The sequence below is a fragment of the Aquarana catesbeiana genome, linkage group LG05, assembly GCF_042186555.1.
Source record: "Aquarana catesbeiana isolate 2022-GZ linkage group LG05, ASM4218655v1, whole genome shotgun sequence".
NCBI classification, from domain to species: domain Eukaryota; kingdom Metazoa; phylum Chordata; class Amphibia; order Anura; family Ranidae; genus Aquarana; species Aquarana catesbeiana.
This window is the reverse complement of record NC_133328.1, coordinates 123,273,490-123,294,882: the sequence shown is the minus strand read 5'-3', so window position 1 is coordinate 123,294,882 and position 21,393 is coordinate 123,273,490. Positions and strand designations below refer to the sequence as shown.

General features: G+C 37.9%; 1 protein-coding gene across 1 annotated transcript in view; it reads left to right on the top strand.

The window, feature by feature from the left end:
- Positions 1 to 21,393, top strand: part of SKAP2 (src kinase associated phosphoprotein 2) — a 433,070-nt gene that overhangs the window by 132,606 nt on the left and 279,071 nt on the right. Inside the window, exon 4 of the mRNA XM_073630146.1 lies at positions 5,120 to 5,218. Coding sequence (XP_073486247.1) covers positions 5,120 to 5,218 — 99 coding nt within the window. The remainder of the gene's footprint in view (positions 1 to 5,119; positions 5,219 to 21,393) is intronic.

The following is a 21,393-nucleotide window of genomic DNA, read 5'->3' as shown; positions in this document are numbered from 1 at the left end:
CCATCAGTGAAGGAGAAAACTTACTTATTTACAAAGTTTTGTAACAGAAACAAAAAAAAATTTTTGGTCTTTTTTTATTTGTTTAGCAGAAAATAAAAATCCCAGAGGTAATCAAATACCACAAAAAGAAAGCTCTATTTGTGGGAACAAAATGATACAAATTTCGTTTGGGTACAGGGTTGTATGACTGCGCAATTGTCATTCAAAGTGCGACAACCTGGAAAGCTGAAAATTGGTCTGGGCAGGAAGGTATATAAGTGCCCTGTATTGAAGTGGATATATGTCAGCCTCACTGCTAGGGTTGCCACCTCATCCCTTTAAACCCGAACACATGAATTACACAGGTTCTGAAGCTAATTTAATGCAGATAAGGCACCAAGTGGGTTTAATTACCACCTTAATCAGCCACAGAACCTATGTAATTAATATGTGTTCAGTTTTAAAGGAATGAGGTGGCAACCCTACCCCTTCCCACACCCCTGTATATATGTCAGCCCCCCACACCTGTATATATGGCAGCCCCCTCACACCTGTATATATGCCAGCCCCCCTCACACCTGTATATATGTCAGCCCCCTCACAACTGTATATATGCCAGCCCCCCCACACCTGTATATATGTCAGCCCCCTCACACCTGTATATATGCCAGCCCCCCCACACCTGTATATATGTCAGCCCCCCCACACCTGTATATATGCCAGCTCCCCTCACACCTGTATATATGTCAACCCCCTCACACCTGTATATATGTCAACCCCCTCACACCTGTATATATGTCAGCCCCCTCACACCTGTATTTATATGTCAGCCCCCCACATATACACAAATCTGTAAACACACAAGCCTCTGGCCCCTCCCTGTACACAAACCTCCCCCCTCCCTTTCCTTCACAGCCCCACTTGTAAAGGAAATCTTCCCACCTAATCCCAGCTTGTTTTCACAAAGCTGACATGTTGCTGACACAGAGGAGTACAGTACAGGCAGCTCACACGAGGGGTGCACATGCACATAGTAGCCAGAGGTGGCAGTAAAGAGCTCGATGTCTGAGCTCAATGACACAGAAAACAGCAGAAGCTGCAAGATCATTTCTATAGTGCACAAAATGGCTCTCCTTCATCCGTCATTCCTTCTTCTGGCCCGGGCAGGCCCCTAGGGCCCCAAGGCCCCTTACAGTTGTATCGGCTGTCCCCCCTGATGGCGGCCCTGTATGCAGGTGTGAGGGGGGTGGCATATATATGGGATTGAGGGGGGATTGACATATATACAGGATTGAGGGGGGGCCGAGTGCGTACAGGGGAGGTGACGGGTGTGTGGATTCAGTGGGATGGCCTGTGAGCAAGCCCTGGGGAATGTTGGTGGTAAGGCTCGGGGGCAGATTGGATGAGCAGGATCATCACATGGATCAGTTTGCCATGGCGTTACAAACACTCCTGAGTTGCACGGCTCACCTGGAATCTCCCACTGTGGCTGCTCCAGTACAAAATTTGTTGCCCAGGGAGTTGGGTAACTCCACAATGAAATCCATAGACAGGGCCTCTCTCCATTTGGTATGGGTTGTAGGAGGCCCACTGGAAGGTGTCGTGGAGTCTTACTCTGAGCACACACGGAACAGGCAGCTACGAAGGTGGTTACATCAGCACATAGACTAGGCCACCAGAATTGTTGGGTAATGGCCCAAAAGAGTTGATTCTTCCCAGGGTGGCCAGCAGCCTTGGGAGAATGGTAAGTCTGGAGCGCGGCAGTACGGAGACTCTCTAGGATAAAGCAGCGGTCACAAGGTTTCTCAGGAGGAGTATGGACCTGAGCGGCAAGAATTTTATCACCCAAAGGAGAAGTGAGACTGGTGCGAACCATAGCCAGAATATTATCAGCAGGAATCACAGGAACCGTAACCGATTCAATCTTGTAAGTGGAGGAAAATTGTTGTGACAAAGCGTCAGCCCTTACAAACAAAGGGCAATGATCCTGGAGGTTGCATACATGTTATGAGAGTTAACTAGTTGTTACACAGAACATTTTATTATTATTATTTTAAGTATTTATACAATCTGACAAGTCATTCAGCTCTTTTTAAATATTATACATTCACATCGGTCCCTGCCCTCAAGAAGCTTCCTGTCTAAGGTCCCTCTCCCGCTTACATACACACATACCAGGGCCAGTTTATACAGGAGCCTGTTAAAGTTGAAGTTTAGCATGGATACTTTTTTTACAGTTACATTGGCCCTGCTTGGTATGCATGTGTCATAACTGGCCGATCTTCTGGGAAGCTCGAAATCACTACAGTAGTCACTTCTACTACAGTGATCACCGCTAACTTCTGAATACTGTGCCGAGTGGTTGCCCTGCTGCTTGGTGAAAGATTGTGATGCTACTGTTCTACCTCTCCACCTTGTCCAATCAGAGAATGCTTTGCATGACGAGTGAGCAGGGCAGCCTATTGGCATGGTACTCGTAAGCTAGTGATGACCACTATGATTTCCAGCTTCCACAGGTATCAGCCAGGTATGGCACATGCATATGTATATTGTCCAAGCTGGACCAATGTAACTATGTAAAAATATCCATACTTAAACTTCAGTTTTAACCTACCAGTATGTCATAGAGTGTGGGAGGAAACCAGAGTACCTGAAGAGAATCCACACAAGTACAGGGAGAACATGAAAAATACATGCAGGTGGTGTCCTGTTTGGGATTCAACCTGAGGATCCCAGTACTGCAAGGCTTATTTAGCTGTACCTAATAGAAAAGTTCTGCTGTATTTGGAGGTTTAATGTCTTCCCGGAGTTCAGCTTAACAGTCAACCTAACCCCAAATAACAGCCGTGCACACTTACCCTAACCATCAATAGAATACCTATGAGGTGAAAATATTAAATTTTCATTGAAAGTTTCTTTACAATGTAGTTGTCAAACTAACCCTTACCATGATATTCAAGCTATTAAAGTTTACTCTCACACCAAAAATATTTCTTTCATGGTAATTATTTCTTGTGCTAGTTGTTGGACTCGCCATGTCTTGCAGCAGAGGGTAAATGGCTCTCACTGAGGCAAAACTGGGATGTATCAGATCATCCTCACGGATGAATAATGTGCAAATGTATCACTGGAAACAAACTGAAGGCTAGAGTAGCCAGCAGGCAAGCAGGGCAAGGAAACAGGCTAAAGGTTAGGGCAAAGGGCAGCAAGGCAAGCTGAGGGTTAGCACCAACAGCAGGTACGCATGGTGCTGAAACAAGCTGAGAGTCAAAGCAACTGGCAGGTAAGCATGGTAGGGAAATAAGGAAGGTCAGGACAATGGGCATGCAAGCAGGGCAGGAAAGCAAATTGTAGGTAAGAGCAATGGGGAGGCAAGCAGGGCAGGGAAGCAAATTGAAGGTAAGGGAAATGGGCAGGCAAACAAGGCAGGAAAACAAAATGAAGGTAAGGACAATGGGGAGGCAAGCAAGGCAGGGAAACAAATTGAACGTAAGGGCAATGAGCAGGCTAGCAGGGCAGGAAAACAAAATTAAGGTAAGGGCAATGGGGAGGCAAGCAGGGCAAGACTACAAAATGAAGGTAAGGGAAATGGGCAGGCTTGCAGGGCAGGAAAGCAAAATAAAGGTCAATGCAGTAGGCAGTCAAGCAGGGCAGGGAAATAAAATGCAGGTCAGGGTAAACTGACAGAGAAACTAATTGAAGATCAGTGTAGGATGCAGACAGGTATGGTAGGGAAGCAAACTGAAGGTCACAGCAAACGGCAGGCAAGCATTGTAGGGAAATAAGTTTAAGGTAAGTGTAGGAGGCAGACAAAAGCAAAAACTGAGGGAAGTCAGTAATGATACTAAAAAAATCTAAAAAGAAAAACAAAATGGCCTTCCAGCCTTTTAATCTCTAATGCAAACACAAAGCATGTGCCCTAGGTGGGAGGAGTGGGTGAGCTGAGCTAGAGAAAGGCTTGAACAAACTCAGTACTTTTGCTGTGAGCTTTAAGAATGAATTGTTCCACATTGCCTGCAGCTACAGAAGTGAGGGCTTGTTTTAAAGCTGCTGTCGTAGGGACAGGAAGTGAGGGTATATTTCCCCCTAACTGGGTCATGAACATCTATAAAATTAATGTGGGGGGGAGTAAGTGTTAGGGCTCATTTTACGCGTTAAAGCAGAACCCTGGTGAATTAGCAAAAAATTCCCACTCCTTGCGCACACGCTTAAAATACTCTTTATACATACCATTTATTCAGAAGTTACTTGACATCCTCGAGTGTTCTTTCCCTTTTCTCTGTAGTGCCATGGAGTGGCCTTCGATTCTGCAGAGAGCACTACTTATAACATCAGCACTGCTGTCTGCAATATTGTACTGTGAGCCAAGACTGACACGTTTATGCACCCTCAAGGGGCATGTACAAGACAGCCTGGGTTCAAAGGAAATGGGTTGAATGACCCTGGCTTTCAGATGATGAGTGGTTGGGGGGTTAGCCTATGAGGTGCAGCGCCCAAGGCAAGATGAGAGCTACTTTTTTTTTTGGCCTTTGTATATACAGACCTCGAATACTTCAGTTTCCGGTGTAAATTCTGCAAGAGTAAATATCTTAAATGTATGTGCTGCTGACTGCATTTAATTACCGATAAATTAGTGAACAAGTAAATAAGTAAACAAACCATGGATTTTTTCCGACGGATGTTGGCTCAAACTTGTCTTGCATACACACGGTCACACAAAGTTGTCGGAAAATCCGATCGTTCTGAACGTGGTGACGTAAAACACATACATTGGGACTATAAACGGGTCAGTAGCCAATAGCTTTCGTCTCTTAATTTATTCTGAGCATTCGTGGCACTTTCAGAAAATTTTATAGCAAGCTCTCAAACTTTGTGTGTCGGAAATTCCTATGGAAAATGTGTGATGGAGCCCACACACGGTCAGAATTTCCGACAACAAGGTCCTATCACACATTTTCCATCGGAAAATCCTATCGTGCGTACAGGGCATTAGAATTGACCAGATTTAAAATTGTAGGTTACATTTACAAAGACTACACTAAAAGTTATTGTGAACATCTAGAACATGACAGTCTGTTCTCCCTGGTTATTAACTGATCTTTGCAAGTAGTAGCAACTTTTATTTATTTTTTTTCTTCAGGAGAGTTCGAGGATCCGGACGAGGAGGGGTTTCCACAGCCTCCTGATAATATTTCTTTGGCCTCTGATCGTGATAAGGATGATGAGTTCTGCTCTGAGGGTAAGCACCTATTTATCTTTCGATATATATGGCTCTTTTCCACAAATGTATGCAATGGGATTCATACAAATATATAATACAGTGTTTGAGAAAACACAGAGATAACATACAACAGCTTTTATTTTAGTCATTCTCTTTTTGCAGTAAGGAACTGAAGAGCTCCCTCTAGTGGTATTTATATTATTGCATAGAAATATTTCTTTGCTGCTTATGTTTAGTTTATTTTAGTCTGAGTTTGTTTCATTTAGTTTAGTGACTTCCCCACATCTGCTTCCTTATAAATTCTTCAAATAAATGAATAACAGTAATAAATCAATAAATGTTGCTTGACAGGTTTAAATTTTCTTCTATTAAAATCGTTTTTTATTATTTTGTTTAAGTAGTCTAGATTTCTCAATCAAACTTTAAAGGATCGAAAGTAATTGCCTTGCTCTAAAAACATAAAAAAATGGAAATGAAAGAATGCAATAATTTAATAACGGAGAAAAAATGTTATGGTTTTTTGAAAGTATTTACGTCCATAATAAATCAAACAAAGTCTACTTATATTTTCAGTTTACTTACTTACAGTAAATTATAAGTTTTACAAAATGTTATATTGGGCAGAAATTTTAAAAAAGATGTATCTAAGACTTTGTTGAACATTCTTTTAAAATGTTAAAAAAAAAAAATTTCAATGAAATACTGTCTGTTACATGCAGAGGCATTATCTAAATAAAATATAAAATATGCAAATTATATATATTGTAAAACATTTCAGGAAAAATATTCAGAACTATACTTTGATAAATAGTGCTTTAGTTTAGAGAATAATATTTGGTTCTAGAAAGTTATTGCACTGACATCTCATTTTTCTCTTTTCTAAACATCAGTAATGGATTATGCTGTATATGTAGAACCATTTAGGAAAATTTAGCAAATGACATTTTGCAATAACTTCCATGGGTATTGTATGTACGCTCCCGCGATTTAATTACATGCATTGAGTGTAGGCATTATAAGTTGGTTATAAAGTTATGAATGAATAATGCTTTGTGACATGATATGATGATCAAGCAGGGCCTTGCTGTCTCTCAGTACAATTGGCAAACTAAAATATGCTTCACACAGCAACACAGCACTCAAGGTTTTATGTTATCCAGATCATTCCCGTTGGATACATAAATTGCCTTTATGGGTTATAAAATTATGTCTATTGCAGAGCAGCAATAAGTGAACGGCATGCAAGTGTAATAAATAGAGTGCTCAGCGATTCAGAGAGGTGTATTCTATCATCTTCAGGACTTCACCCCTATATTTGGGAACATTTAGTATAGTCCTTCTTGTTGTGTCCAAAATATGATTTACTTTGCTAGATTGTTACACTGTTTTCTTTTAAGAGTATTTCAAAGTGCTACACTAAAATGATCCATTGGATATTGACTGACTAAATTCAGAAATAAAAAAAGGGGATGAAAGCATGTTCATGTAAAACTTTCTAAAACAAGCCAAACTTAGCACTAATTTCCTAAAATTCTATAATAATATCCCAATTATTGAACCAGCATTTTATAAAAAATTTTAACAGGTGGACAAAATGAGTGTGCTCTATCTAACCTTAAAGTGCCATGAGCAGATTATGAGGCCTATTAAATAACACAAAGAAAAGACCAATGATGTACTCCTTCTCATAGCAACCAATTGTAAATCAAGTCTTATTACTTATTCTAGTAATTAGACTCTTAACTGCTGACCTATATTAGGCTGCTCTGGGCAGATGTATGAGATTCCTCTTTCTACCATGTTACAGCTCTGTGTACCATGCTACTCACTCAACCAAACTAGAAATTAAAAATTTAGAAGATGTTTTATGCTGCATGTCAGCTGTAATGTTGGGTTTTGATGAGTCAGTCACAGTTACTTTTGCAATTTTTTCAGATACTATATTAAATAAAAGTTAAAATTTGCTTCTTAATTCTATTAAGCATTTGTCAATTAATGTTAAAGACGTTCAGTCGCAGATTGCAGATCTCTTTGGAAACCAATTTTTTTTTTCCAGTCCTTGTGAGTTTTCTATTAGGTATAGCAGGCAGAGTTTTAACGAGTGAAACAAAATTAGCCCAGGTCATGGCAAGGTCTGTTATTACATCTTATTTTTATTTTGTCCTTTTGACTCTGTGCTGTGTAGCTCATACCAACAAAAGTATATAAACTGATACATTATGAATGCTAAACATGATAAGTATTTTTCATAATGCTAATGTAATTTTCAAGGCACCAAAAAGGTCACATCCTTATATTTCTCTATGCATTAGGAATCTCGTGTTCTCTCTAATATTTCTCCCTCACTGTTACTCTGGTTCAAAAGTTCACCCGGTTCCCCAATGGCCACCTAATTTTCTAGATATTCCCTGAAGCCATATGTGTTTGGGTTTCTTTATGGATTATTAGGTACTGTAGGAAAGTCAAATAAGTTATATCTTATAATGAAAGCTGGCACACTTCAATTCAATGATGCTTAGACTTGATTGCTACTTGTAATTATCACAGTCTATGTATAAGAGAATCAGATTTACATGGCAGACAGTAAGAGCAAAATAATGTGAAAATATTAACAATAAAAAAAATATATATTTTTTTTTATAAAAGATAGATAGATAGATAGATAGATAGATAGATAGATAGATAGATAGATAGATAGATAGATAGATAGATAGATAATATTTTTTTTTTCTTAGGGTTTTTTAAATTCACAGTGGACTTTGATGCTAAAGACTAATTCAATTTCAACGAGGGGCTAGAATGGCCTGCAATTTATCAAAAAACTGATAATGTTTTTATAATATTATCTTTTTGTTAATTCCTTTTGTCTGAAAGGTGTTCAATACAATTGAGAAAAAAATATTTTTGATTTTAATAATTTTTTTGTTTGAGTTATTTTGATGTATAAATGACAGCATTTAGAAGCATCAATTTTTGGTGCCAGTGTTTTTGCCTACTAATCTTAATGGCTACCTATAATAACTCATGATACATTAATAGAGACTTAAAATAAATTCCTGAAGAAGAAATAGAAATAAGTATTTAGTAACTGGACTGATAAAAAAAAGTCATTTAAATTGTTGTAAAATTATATAGAATGTAAATTAAATTAACATTGATGATATATAAAATGAACTGTCATTTTGCTGTTAAAAGGCATATTTTTGAAACTAACAAACTTTGATTTTTAATTTCCTTTTTCCTACTACTTAATATTGCAGTCTGTCTGCATAGCTACACAATAGCAAGCCCCTAAAAATATTGTCTACAGTTTAAAAAGAAAAATCTTTTGTATGAAAAATATGTAAATATGTAATGTAGTGATAAGGGTGAAGTGTAACAGCCAATGTCATTTAAATGTATTTTTTATGGTGTTTTCTTCTTCTCCCATTTTATTTATTTATTGCAGGTACTTATATAGCACCGACAATTTATGAAATTTACATTAACAGTATTACATCAGTCCCTGTCCTTACAATCTAAGGTTCCTAACTTGCATTCATACAAACACAAACAAGGGCCAATTTAGACAGGAGCCAATTACCTACCAGCATGTTTTTGGAGTGTGGGAGGAAACCAGAGTACCCAGGGAAAACCCACACAGGCACAGGGAGAACATGCAAACTCTAGGCAGCTTCCATGTTTGCTAACCAGGTTACTTAGAGTCAAAAACAGAGTTGCGTGAATATGCATTTTATGAACAATGTAGCCCTTTGAAGTTATACCAAGTTAAAATGTACTGTTATAAAAAAGAACATGAAAGTTCCACACAAATAAAGTAAAGATAACCTTGGAAAATGATGGTTTTGCACATCTAGAGAATCACATTATTGCACCATATAAATAAGGGTAACAGTAGCTATCCTGTCAATAGTAATAAAGTTAGATACTACAATGCACCACAGTGTAACTAGATCCTTGATCTTCTGGGAAGTTTAATCTTTTATAGAAACAAATGTCCTTTCTACTTGTCATTAGTTATCCTTCTCCTGCTTCAATGGCTTTAATTATGTGATGTATTCACTTATGATGAGAAGAGAATTCACAGAGGGAGGCATGTAACAGACAGATAATCAGAGACCAGCCACACTCCGGCTGCTACCGTGTACAGTTCCGCATCCTTCCAAGGGTTAAAACCATATTACTGTTCCCATCCTAGTCCTCTCTTATGAATGATTTGTCCATCATAGATGTATTGTGAACCCCGCTAGTAAAAATTAATGATCTGTTTCTTTTATGTCTGTTTAGTCATTTACCTCTTTCATTAGATTTACAATTTTATTTTTATTTTTATCGGTAACAACGATATACTGTATGGCTTATTTTATTGCTTTCATTTAATTTTTTTAATTTATTGCTCATGAAAGCGTAAATTGTGTATGTTTACTTAAAGCGGATATTACATTACGTACAGCATAATTAAAAACTACATAACCTAAAGAAACATTTGAGCAAAGAAAAACTATTTACTTTGTATTTTTAACCCTTGCTAAGTTTGGCATATTTCTACTCCCACTAACAAATTGAACTTCTAACTTCATTCGGAAAATGCAGACCTCCACATTAGCCCCCCCTACCTGCCTCCAAAGAAGTAGCTGTCCTAGCCATTGTGTGGTTTCCTAATTCAGTAGATTGTCACCTGGCTGCAGAGCAGGTCATCACAATATGTCCATCTTGGCAGGTGGTTCCAGTGTATTCTGGTTTCAAAAATAAAGACTGGAGCATGTGTGTGTTTAGGACTAGAGATCAACTCTAAAACAACTATTTTTTTCTGAATACAAAGCTATGGAGACATTGGGCCTTGTCGAAAACATTATATTACTTAGATTCATTTAAAAAAAACTTGATTTTTCCACAATTAGGGCATAGCAAGTTTCTACAAGCAGAGGTCTCCCAAAGAATGATAGGCATCTCCATGTCTTCTTTAGTACTGGGACGTTCTGCTATTTCTTGGGTATTTTTCTCCATTGACTGTAGTGGCACACACAGTGATAACAAGCAATTGCTTGAAAGAGATGCTTATTGCCTCCTAAGGGAGTCCTAAATGTCCCAATCCTTACCTGGTTGTTGCATCAGGTTGCTAAGGTGTTGCATCAGTTGAGTTTGATAAGGGAGGGATCAGGCTATGTATGGCCACCTAAATGCTTTCAACATCTACCATATTAGATATAGTAACTAATATGGTATTGTACTTAGTTATGTAAGCATGGCATCTGGGAAGTCCCCCTGCCTGGAGTTTCCTAATCCTAAAATGAGGCAGGATAAGTTTATTCTTACTCTGTATTTACCAGACTGACCTTTAGCATTAAGGGTTGCAAAAGTTAATACATTTTTTTGCAGACTTTAAATTAGCTTGAAATGAGTTCACAAAGAAAATACATTTTTACTTAAAATTCAGGTCCAAACCACGTGGCCTTGGATGCTTTTTTTGGCACCGTTGACAAGTCACATACTTTCATTCCCTTTAGGTAAATTAAGATTTGTTCTGTATATTACATATATATACTTATATCCTAAAGCAATTACCACAAACCTCCAGTTATTCCATTGTTATGTTTAAGAAGAAACAGTCTATTAAAGTGGTATTAATCCCAAAACCAAAAATGTATTATTTTGTAGTTTACCAATCATTAGATGTGGTGGCTGCATTCGTTTTATCTTTTGGGCTTTCTTCCCTCATCTGGTGATCTGGCCAGTAACGCGCCTCCTGTATTAGAGTGCCTCCACTCTGCACTAATGAGCACATATGCACCATTGGACAGCAGTATTGTCGATCTGGGGGGAGGAGAGTGTAGGTAGGGTGGATGCACTAGCAAATTTAGATACACCAACAAATTGAAGCTAAACTCCAGCTAACACTCTATAAGCAGTTATAGCAAACTGTTTTTTTTTCCTATTGGGATAAAGGTTTTACTTAAATAAATATAGGTTTTTCATTGTAAGTACCCCTATCAGTGTTAAATGGATTGTCTCAACCCTCTAACTTCTACAGCTGCAGGACAGCTTGTTCTGTTGAAAAACAACAGACTTACTGGCTGAATCACCAAGTGAAAAAAAAAAAAAAAGAAAGGCTACAAAAGAAAACAAATGTAGCCACCACTAGCAATTGGTACGCTGCAATATAATAAATAGATTGATCCATGCTTTAAAAATACATGTGTGCCGCAGAATTTATTTTTGGACAGATGGAGTACAAACTCTCCACTGGAAAGAATGAAGATTGTGGCATATGGAAGAGTGGAATTTTACATCAAAGATTTCTCCAAAGACTGGGTGGTGCTGAGTATGCTCACAGCAAAGATCGTGGTGAGGCCAGGACAAGTGTGTTCCCTGTGAGGGGTACTAGGAGTGGACATCCAAGGCCACTAAGTGTAAAGCCACTAAAAGTGGACTTTTTAAGTATAAGCTTGATAACTGGAGTTGTATGGTAAGTGTTACAGGATACAAAGAATAAACTACAATGTACAGTATAATCATTCCAAACTTTTGTTTAGATATGTGAGTAAGAGTGATTGGCTTGATATTAATCATGTAATGAATGCGCATTACAAAATCATTTACATAGGTATAATTTATTTCTGTACATGGGGGTGCGCCATATTTGTGGATTACACATGTAGGCGTTGCTTGCTTCTTTTCTACATAGACCTAATTTATAGTGGAGAGGAAATACCAATAACTTATATTACTTCACACTGCATCAATTCTGTGGTGTCGCATTAAATTCTCTCTGCCTAATACTACAGAGAGGATTCTATGATGGGATGAGTGGATGTTCACAAGACTTTGCTAGGTCATTTGAATGGGCTCTCCTTCAGGTGTCCTGAAGCAAGTATAGTGTGACGTGCATTTTGTAAATTACATCTCTGTGCTTTATAAATTCTTTACAGTGATTTGCCATATTAATGTAATACTGCTGCTTTATAACTGGGGCCCAAAGTGTTTGCGCTTTACTGTTCCTTCTCACAATGTAGGTCTGTGGAATTAATTTACTGATGCAATAGAAACTGATCACTTAGCAAAGTGAATATTTACTTAGCTTAGTGAATAATGGAAAGCTATGTTCACTTTAGTCATTGAAACATGTGCTTCCAAAAATCTTGTTTTTTTTTTTTTCCCTAGCACCTAAAATTGGGTAATTAGCGAACACTGCTTAACATTATTTATTAATCTTTATTCATTGACATTTACTTGCTAAGTAAACAGTCCCTGCTTATTTAGTAAACCAACCCCATAGAATCATGGCCTCCTTTTCTGTTACGTATTGTATTTTTTTTTACATTTTGGATTGAGTGGGAAAGGCTTAGAACCTATATCAGATTATGACTGCAGTTTGTGTCCCAATTGGAGAGATTTCCCCTAATTTCCTTGCTGAAACAATAAAGCTGGGTGGTCAGATTGTTTGAGGGGTACCTCATCCATATATTACATCTACCAAAAAACCTTTTCCTATTTCGGACTTTACTGGTACAAGAGAGAGACAGTCACATAAGAAAATTATTCTTATGGTGTAAGCCATAACAATGACTTTAACAACATTTCTTTGCTGTATGATCCAAGAGGACTATTTTTTTGCATTAAACCAATGAGCTAAGCAAAAAAAAAAAAACTCACAGATTCCTTCATCCACTCAAGCGATGTGAATGTAGGGATCTTCCCCGCTGTGCTATTGTATTCCAGCCATCAGAATAAAATTGACCAGTGACTGATCAAATGCTGTTTTCCAGTAGGACCATTCAACAGAAGCTGGTCTGAGGATTGGCTTCTTTTGAACAGAGAGAGCTACACACAGAATGAAATTCATCTGGTTCCTGCTGAACAGGACAAATTTTGATTTGTGTTTGCCCATCTAAAGAGAGGACAATCCCCCCCAACAAGGACACAGGCAGCAATAGAAACCAGACAGAAGTTCTAACCCTTCCCAAACGCCATCCAGAACTTTAAACATGTTTTGGTTGGATTTTACCTTTATATTTTTATCTTTATATTTTTTGTTTACCACAATTAAATCATTAAGACTGTAAAAAGTCAGCTGATATACAGAATTTATCTCTAACAATAGAATTGTAGATTAATGTTGTACAGCGCTGTGCAAACTGTTGGCGCTATATAAATCCTGTATAATAACAATAATAATTACGTTCCCCTTCATTTTTTTTCTGGCAGTTCAGTTCTGATATTATGTACCAACTATGTCACTATTTATAGATTTCAATCCACTTGTGCAACATTAAGAATAAATCTGTCATTCAAAAAATAAATTAGACCTTAAATAACAGTACAGTTACATAAATGTGTTAAGCTGCCAGATCACCTAGACTAAACATTTCTATTCAGAATCTGCATTAGCTGCAGTTTCAATGTCTAGTAAAATCGGAATAGATGAATAAGGATTAAATTAATCACCGGGTAGCTTTATGAAGTATATACTTGCTCTTTGGCTTCATTATAATTGCTGCATCGTAAACCGGTTTATGAAGCTTTCTAAGTAAAACCTTTAAGGCATTGGTGATATTTTTCAGGTGTCTCAGAGGAGGGCATCAGGGGGTGTAGGCATACATTACCTTTATTGAGAGGCAGGCAGTCACATCCCCAGCATGAAAGATTCACTCTACCCAAACAGAAGGTTAACCTATGGCTGGCAACTCAAGCTAGTGAGAACATATCACCATAAAATCACAGACTAACCCAGCAAATAGGCTGCAAATATCATTTAGGAAAGAGCAAAGCTATGTCTCCTACAGTGTGTAAGTCATTTGCTCTTGCTTCTGCAGCAATCATTTAAAGTGTTACTAAACCCACAACAGTAAAATCAGTCTTTATATGTAGTATAGAATGCGTGTTATACTCATTGTGGAACCTAAGGGGTTAATCCTCAACATTGTGTAAAAAGGCTGTTTGATTCTGTCTTTTCTAATCCTCCCTCCTTCCACTGTCCCCTAATAATTTCCCGATAACAAAGAGTTTATGGAGTCAGGCTGCACATGCTCAGTTTGGTGTGTATTGCTAGAGAGGTTTTTTTTTTCTTGGGAGGGTGCATGGGATCAGCACAGGGCCAATCAGCACTGTCCAGACAGAGGGTCAGGGGTCCTGCATCCTCACAGGACAGTCAGAAAACTCCACCTACAAGCTTTAACCAGTGCTTAGCTGGACACTAATAGAAGTCACAAGACTGCTCCAACTGCTGATGAGAAAAGGTATTTAGCAGTTTATATTTACTAAAACAATTGCATGTCCATGTTCTGTGTACTGTGGGAGATTAGATATAGTGAATGCAGGGTCCTGGTTTTAGTAACACTTTAAGTTTCAGCAAAAGCTCAAGGTTTTTGTGGCAAAGGCAAGAAGTACAAAACTTTGCATATCCTAAACAGGTGGCAAGGTGATATTGCAGCACTGGGGTCTTGCTTTCATTTCCCACCAATAAAACACTAATGCCCTGTACACACAGTCGGATTTTCCGATGGAAAATGTGTGATAGGACCTTGTTGTCGGAAATTCCGACCGTGTGTATGCTCCATCACACATTTTCCATCGGAATTTCCGATACAAAGTTTGAGAGCTTGCTATAAAATTTTCCAAAAACAAAATCCATTGTCGGAAATTCCGATCGTGTGTACACAAATCCGAAGGACAAAGTGCCACGCATGCTCAGAATAAATTAAGAGATGAAGGCCATTGGCTACGGCCCCATTTATAGTCCCGATGTACGTGTTTTACGTCACCGCATTCAGAACGATCGGATTTTCCGACAACTTTGTGTGACCGTGTGTATGCAAGACAAGTTTGAGCCAACATCCGTCGGAAAAAATCCATGGATTTTGATGTCGGAATGTCCGATCAATGTCCGATCGTGTGTACGGGGCATAACTCTATGGAGCTTGTATGTTCGCCCCATGTTTGCATGGATTTCTGCTTAGGTGTTCCAATTAGCTCCAACAATCCAAAAATATCATACTTTGTTTTGAGCTTCTATTTAGCTTGGCACTAATGTGTCTGCATGAGTTTGACAGAGACTTCCGATTGTAGGCTACTTTGGCACTAGAAATTATGTGAATGGTTCATTGTTGCGTAAAACACTGAGGCAAGTAAATGGATAAACTTAAAGAGCACTGGTTTCTATGGAAGCTTTGCCCAAAAAAGGCGCACATTGGGTAAAGGATTAGTCAACAGTATTCAGTGCTGGAATTGTAAGGGTGCAAAAAGGGCAATTGCCCTGGCCCCCTGCCAGAAGAAATTTTATATATAATTTTAAATTATATTGGGAAGCAATACGAGAGTAAACCTGTTATCTGCAATCACCATGAAACGTGTTTATTCTAGTGTATTTAAAAAGATTTAAACAAATTTTGGTGAGTCAAGTGAACCAAGCATAGAGCACTTATGGAAGGAGGCCTGCATATGTGGATGCACACAGAATCTCATAATGACATATTATAATGATAAAAAGTAACTATTATTTTCAGTCCCTACCCCTAAAGGTGCTTGTGGGATGAACTTCTATAATATAATATAATCCACTAAGAAAAAAAAACAAAAGTCAGCAGCTACAAATACTGCAGCTGCTGACTTTAAATAATCGGACACTTACCTGTCCCAGGGTCCAGCAATGCGGGGGGATCAAAGCCCCGCTCGTCTCCCCCTCTGTTCGTCGGCACCGGCATTACAACTGTGGGTGCTTGGCTGTGGCTTCACAGCCGGGCACCCACTGCGCATGCGCGAGCAGTGCTGCGCGCCGTGATTGGCCATGCAATCATATGGGACCTGTCACATGTCCCATATGATTGACAAGAGGGAGGGGGCAGAGCTGAGCCCTTCCTACACCGAGGGAAAGTGATGTCACCAGCCCAGGCACTGAATGAGGCAGACTACGAGGGACCCCCTAGCAACAGGCATTTAGAGGTGAGTAAAAAAAAAAATTTTTCCAAATATTTTTTTTTTTTTAGGCACATTTATGCATTTTTTTTTGGGTGGAACACCACTTTAATGGATTTAAAATAAGATACCCGTTCACAGTAAATACTGATTTTTATTGACTGGCAAAATATGTTTTTGATGTTTTGAAAATTCAACAGAATGCAACATTAAAAGGACTCTGAGATTAGACAATATTCATTTATTTTTCTTTATAACTGATTACAGCTCTTATGACTTTTAAGGTATCAGTTGTTCCTTTACAGTTCAAAGAGATAAAAGAGGGCGCAAAAGTCTAGTGCATTATCTCCAACACCATTACAATTATTAAAAAAAACAAAAACATACTCATAAACCTGAGGAAATCACAAGCATATATAACCACAACGCTAACATTGTGGATACCAGATTATTGTAATTGGAAAGTTGATGCCTTTCAGGAGACAAACGCCCTTCCTCAGAGCTCGGAGTAGAGGGGCTTGACTTCATCATTTTCCAACTACAGCGATCTGGTATCCACCAGGCTGGAGTTGTGATCATATATGTTTATGATTTCCTCATGTTTGTGAGTATGTTTTTGGCTTTTTAATAAACTGTAATGGTGTTGGAGGTAATGCACTAGGCGTTTGCACCCTCCTTTAAAGTGCTTTGGCGTTTCCCAAGGAGAGCAGCATCGCTTAGAATACTACCTATGTACTTTTGGATGTGAAATGGAGTGAGCGCTGAGGGTTGACTGTTCTGGTCCCTTTACAGTTGTCTGTGACAGAAATACATTTTTTTATTTTGTCTTTTGCCTGTATTTAAAACAATTAATTGTATTGATAATATAAATAAAAACATCAAAAGAATATTCTACAAAGAATAGTTTCCCAGCAAGTTATATACAGTTTATCACTTTGACCAATCTCTCCAATTTCTATTTATCAGTGATCATTTTTTGGACCCATATGTTGTAATTATCAATGTAATTGGGTTTCATCAATTTTTTTAAGAATTTTGATTGAAAATTCTTACAAGGCAGGTTTATTTTTTGCCTACCACTACTACTACTACTACTACTACTACTACTACTACTACTACTACTACCCATCCAGGGTTACCTATTGGTAACCACATGGCGTCAGACTATTTATTTTCCAGAAATGCTATAGTTGTGGACTAACAGTATTATAGCAGCACAACAATATGTGTAGCATACACATTTTGAATTAAAGTCATTGTACATCATATTAATTACAGAAAATTGCATGCTATGTATATTTGTTCACTTGTTAATAATTATAACATCAGTGCAATGATCACTCCATCTTGACCCAGTGTTACAAACTATGTCCCTAGTCCCGATTAAAACCACCTTAAAGTGTAACTGCACCTTCTAAATAATTTCCCAGTGATGAATACAATAAAAGTGTACACTTTTTTTTTACAATTACAAATTTTCCCCTTATTGTTCTCCTTTTTTAATCATTTTAGATTTGCCCAATTGTCTCCTTTTTCTGTAAAGAAAATACCCATTCTCAGCTTTAGAGACAGTTTTTATTTTTATTTTTTTTATTAAACTACAGATGTATTTTTAACCAACATTTTTTCTCTGAGGTCTGGAAGACATGATAGTGCACTATACCACTATAGCACTATATGTTTCTCCTTTCACAATCTTAGCTGTCTTTTTATTGTCATTTAGCCTGAGTATACTTGAATATTGTAGAGACAAAACACTACAAAGCTTAATATCAGATTTGAGATTTTCTGACGTGGGCAGCTTGACCCCCTACATAGTTATAGGGGAGTTCTCCTTTCAGAAATAAATCTTTTTTGTATGTTTAGATCACCTATAAATGGCTACCATATGGAACAATGACAAGAAGGAAGTGAGATATCTACATTTTCCCAGGTCCCTGTAAGTTTGCTACATTCTTAAATTCCTTGAAATGGCACAAGCAAAAACTGATTCATAGTAAGAGTGTCATTACAAGATGTCTTATGTGTGCTGAATGTAAAGCTTGTGACCCATAGCTCAGCTCTGGAGCAACAAATGTCTGGCTTGACTAGCAGTATGATTCATCTGGGAGGCTCTGTATGGCCATCCAGACCCAGTGCAGGTAGCGTGCACTGACATTTTAGCTTTTGAAAGATTCAATAAGTGTGGGGATCACTGCACAATGCAGGATACAAATCTTAAACCAGTGTATAGTGGCCTGTGCAGTATTTTCCAGGAATGTATTCCATTTTCCTATGGCCTTTCTGAAACACTACTTGAAAAACACCTTATTTTCACAATGCAATTCAAGAATAATTTACTGGTTTTAAATCCACACCTCTATATTAGTGTTTTCAGATAAGGGGGTTATAGTCACACTTCTACAAAATATTTACTTTCAGTCTTTTATTCCAGACATATGCGAATCTCAAAATTTTTACATCAAGCTCCACAGGTCATTGAAGAAACTGAATAAATTATAATAAATAAACAAATAAATTGGCAGGCTTAAATACATTTGTAAAGTCAATAGATATAGTCATTGAAATATGTGTAACAACTTGGGATACACTTTAGGACAGGTAGAGCAAGCTGGAGGAGGAAGGTTTGGCTAAATACTTATATATTGGCAAAATGTGTGTAGATTTAAGTAACATTGACTTCTGGTTGTATCTACACTGCCCTCAACCCTGTAGGGCATGTGGAATGTTTAGTTATATTGCAGTAGCTATATCTTTTTTTTATGCTTGCTTGATAAATTTCACCGGAATTTATTGTTATTCTTTTCTTCATAATTATTCTGAATTTATTCTCTCTTCTTCATGATGTCTTTAAGACTTGAAGTTCTACTTTGCTGGCAGATAGAATGATCAGAGCCATCAAGACGGCATTGATTGCTCAATATTGTTTCTTTATAATTAAATCTTAGACAAAGTAATAGGAGTGAGAATGGCCTTATGGATACAATATTCTCATCACTCAACAACAATGCTTTATATGAAATATAAGATCATGTACTACTTTTAAAAGTCTGTTCTGCTGAACTTAAGAAAAGGCAATGCAGAGTCTGCTTAGTGAACCTAAGTTGATGTTGCTTCATGACTAAGGACTAGTGAAGTGACTGCGGAAAGGTTCATTGTGCTGCAAAATGACAAAATTTCAACAAAGCAGAAGCTCTTGAACACCAGCAAAAATAAAATTTATAAGGCACAGTGGGGTTGATTTACTTAAAGTGGAGAGTGCAAAATCTGGTGCAGCTCTGCATGGTAGTCAATCAGCTTCTAATGTCAGCTTGTTCAATTAAGCTTTGACAAAAAAATTTGGAAGCTGATTGGTTTCTATGCAGAGCTGCACCAGATTTTGCACTTTCTAGTTTTAGTAAATCAACCCCAGTGGTGTGCTTTGCAAATGTGCTTATTGCTTTGCGTGTTTCTGGACTGTGCTATTAAAATGAATAACTTAAAAAATACAGGGAGGAGACCCCAGTCATGTGTCCTGTCAAAGTTATGTGACCGGCTAAACTCCAATTAATGAGTTTTTTCTGCTGATTTAGGCAGAGAGAATTCTTTGGGACACCGCTGGATCCACCTGCTGCCTGCATTCTATCAACGATCTGTAAAATGCAGGCTTCAGTATGGAGAAACCTTGCCTATAGACTAGGCCAAATAGTAATATCTGATCTCCACTATAAACAGGCCACTTAGACCCCTTTCACACTGGGGCCATGCCGCATTAGTGGTAAAGCGCCACTAGCAGCGCTTTTCAGCCGCTAGCAGGGAGCTTTTAACCTCCCGCTAGCGGCAAAACAAAGGGTTAAAAGTGCCCGTGTTGCTGCACTGCCGAAGTACTTTGCAGGTGCTTACGCAACGCTGCCTATTCATTTCAATTGGCAGGGTGTTTTGGGAGTGGCGTATACACCTCTCCCAAACCGTCCCAAAGATGCTGCTTGCAGGACTTTTTTTTCCATCCTGCAAGCGCAACGCCCCAGTGTGAAAGCATTCAGGCTTTCACACGGGAAAGGCTTGAGAGGTGCTTTACAGGCGCTATTTTTAGCGCTAAAATGCCTGAAAAGTACCTTCAGTGTGAAAGGGGTCTTAGTGTTCTATGAATTTATATTTCTTTTTGATTTTTTTATTCAATTTTTGGGGGGATTTGATTGTTATGTATGCACTGTTGCTTTACATTTTATTTATTTTATTTTTCTTTCTGTGAAAAAAAAAATATTAAGTAATAAAGCTAATAATAAGGCTTTTTCAGCAATCATTTGAAGTCAATTGCACCCTTAGAAAACATCAAAACCCTAGTTACTCATTTGCCAAAATCTTGATCTTCATCAAAATTCTCAAGAAATAAAAACTCCCAATTTCGCTCATTCCTATGCATACTCCTATTCCTTGAATATTTATTGGATTGTGACTGTTGGGATTCATTGGGTGTTCTTTGCACAATGATATACAGTAGGAAATTGGGTCATTCTCCCAAGTAGGAATTTCATATTTAGATATACAATTGAAAATTGGAACAAACTCCTGCAATGTTCACACAATCATCATGCAGATAGTACCAAAGCACCAACATTGCAAGTGATAACCACCAGCCATTGTGTTGTTGGCACTGGAGACCTACATGCTATGCAATAATCGTTTTCTTCGTAAAAACCCTCCCTATTAGTTACAGATAGTACCCTCGCTGCCATAAACAAACTTGCTTCTGATGAGTGCTATAATTTGCTTCTTCTTTTTTTAAATGAAAGAATAACAATAAATTTTGTGCAAATGAATAGGAATTAGTACCTGCTCAGGATTGCAGTAGCAGGGTTAGCAAACAAAGCACAACTATCTCTAATTCCTTGATGTTTGCCACACAGTTGGATATATGATGGATAGGAGCCTTGGTGCTTTGTTAATCAATTCTTCCTTAATTTATTGTATATTGAAATGCATGTTTATATGTGTATCTTTGGACAAAAAATGGCAGCTCTTTTATATAGAAAGACAAAAGAGATATTTGTTTTGAACAATCATAAGCCTTCCAGATGCTCAAACAGCAGATAACAGAAAAGTAGAAGATAGCTGAGAGAATGCTCAGAACTGCAATGTACTGAATTTAATGTGATCATGTCAATGTAAAGAATAAAACAGTTATAGTGGAATACTGTTTATTTTGAGTACAATGTGGAAGGGTTAGAATCTCTGTCATGTTTTTACTGCTGTCTGTTTATAAATTTGCTCTCACTTTCTATCTTTGTAACAGGTGGCCACAG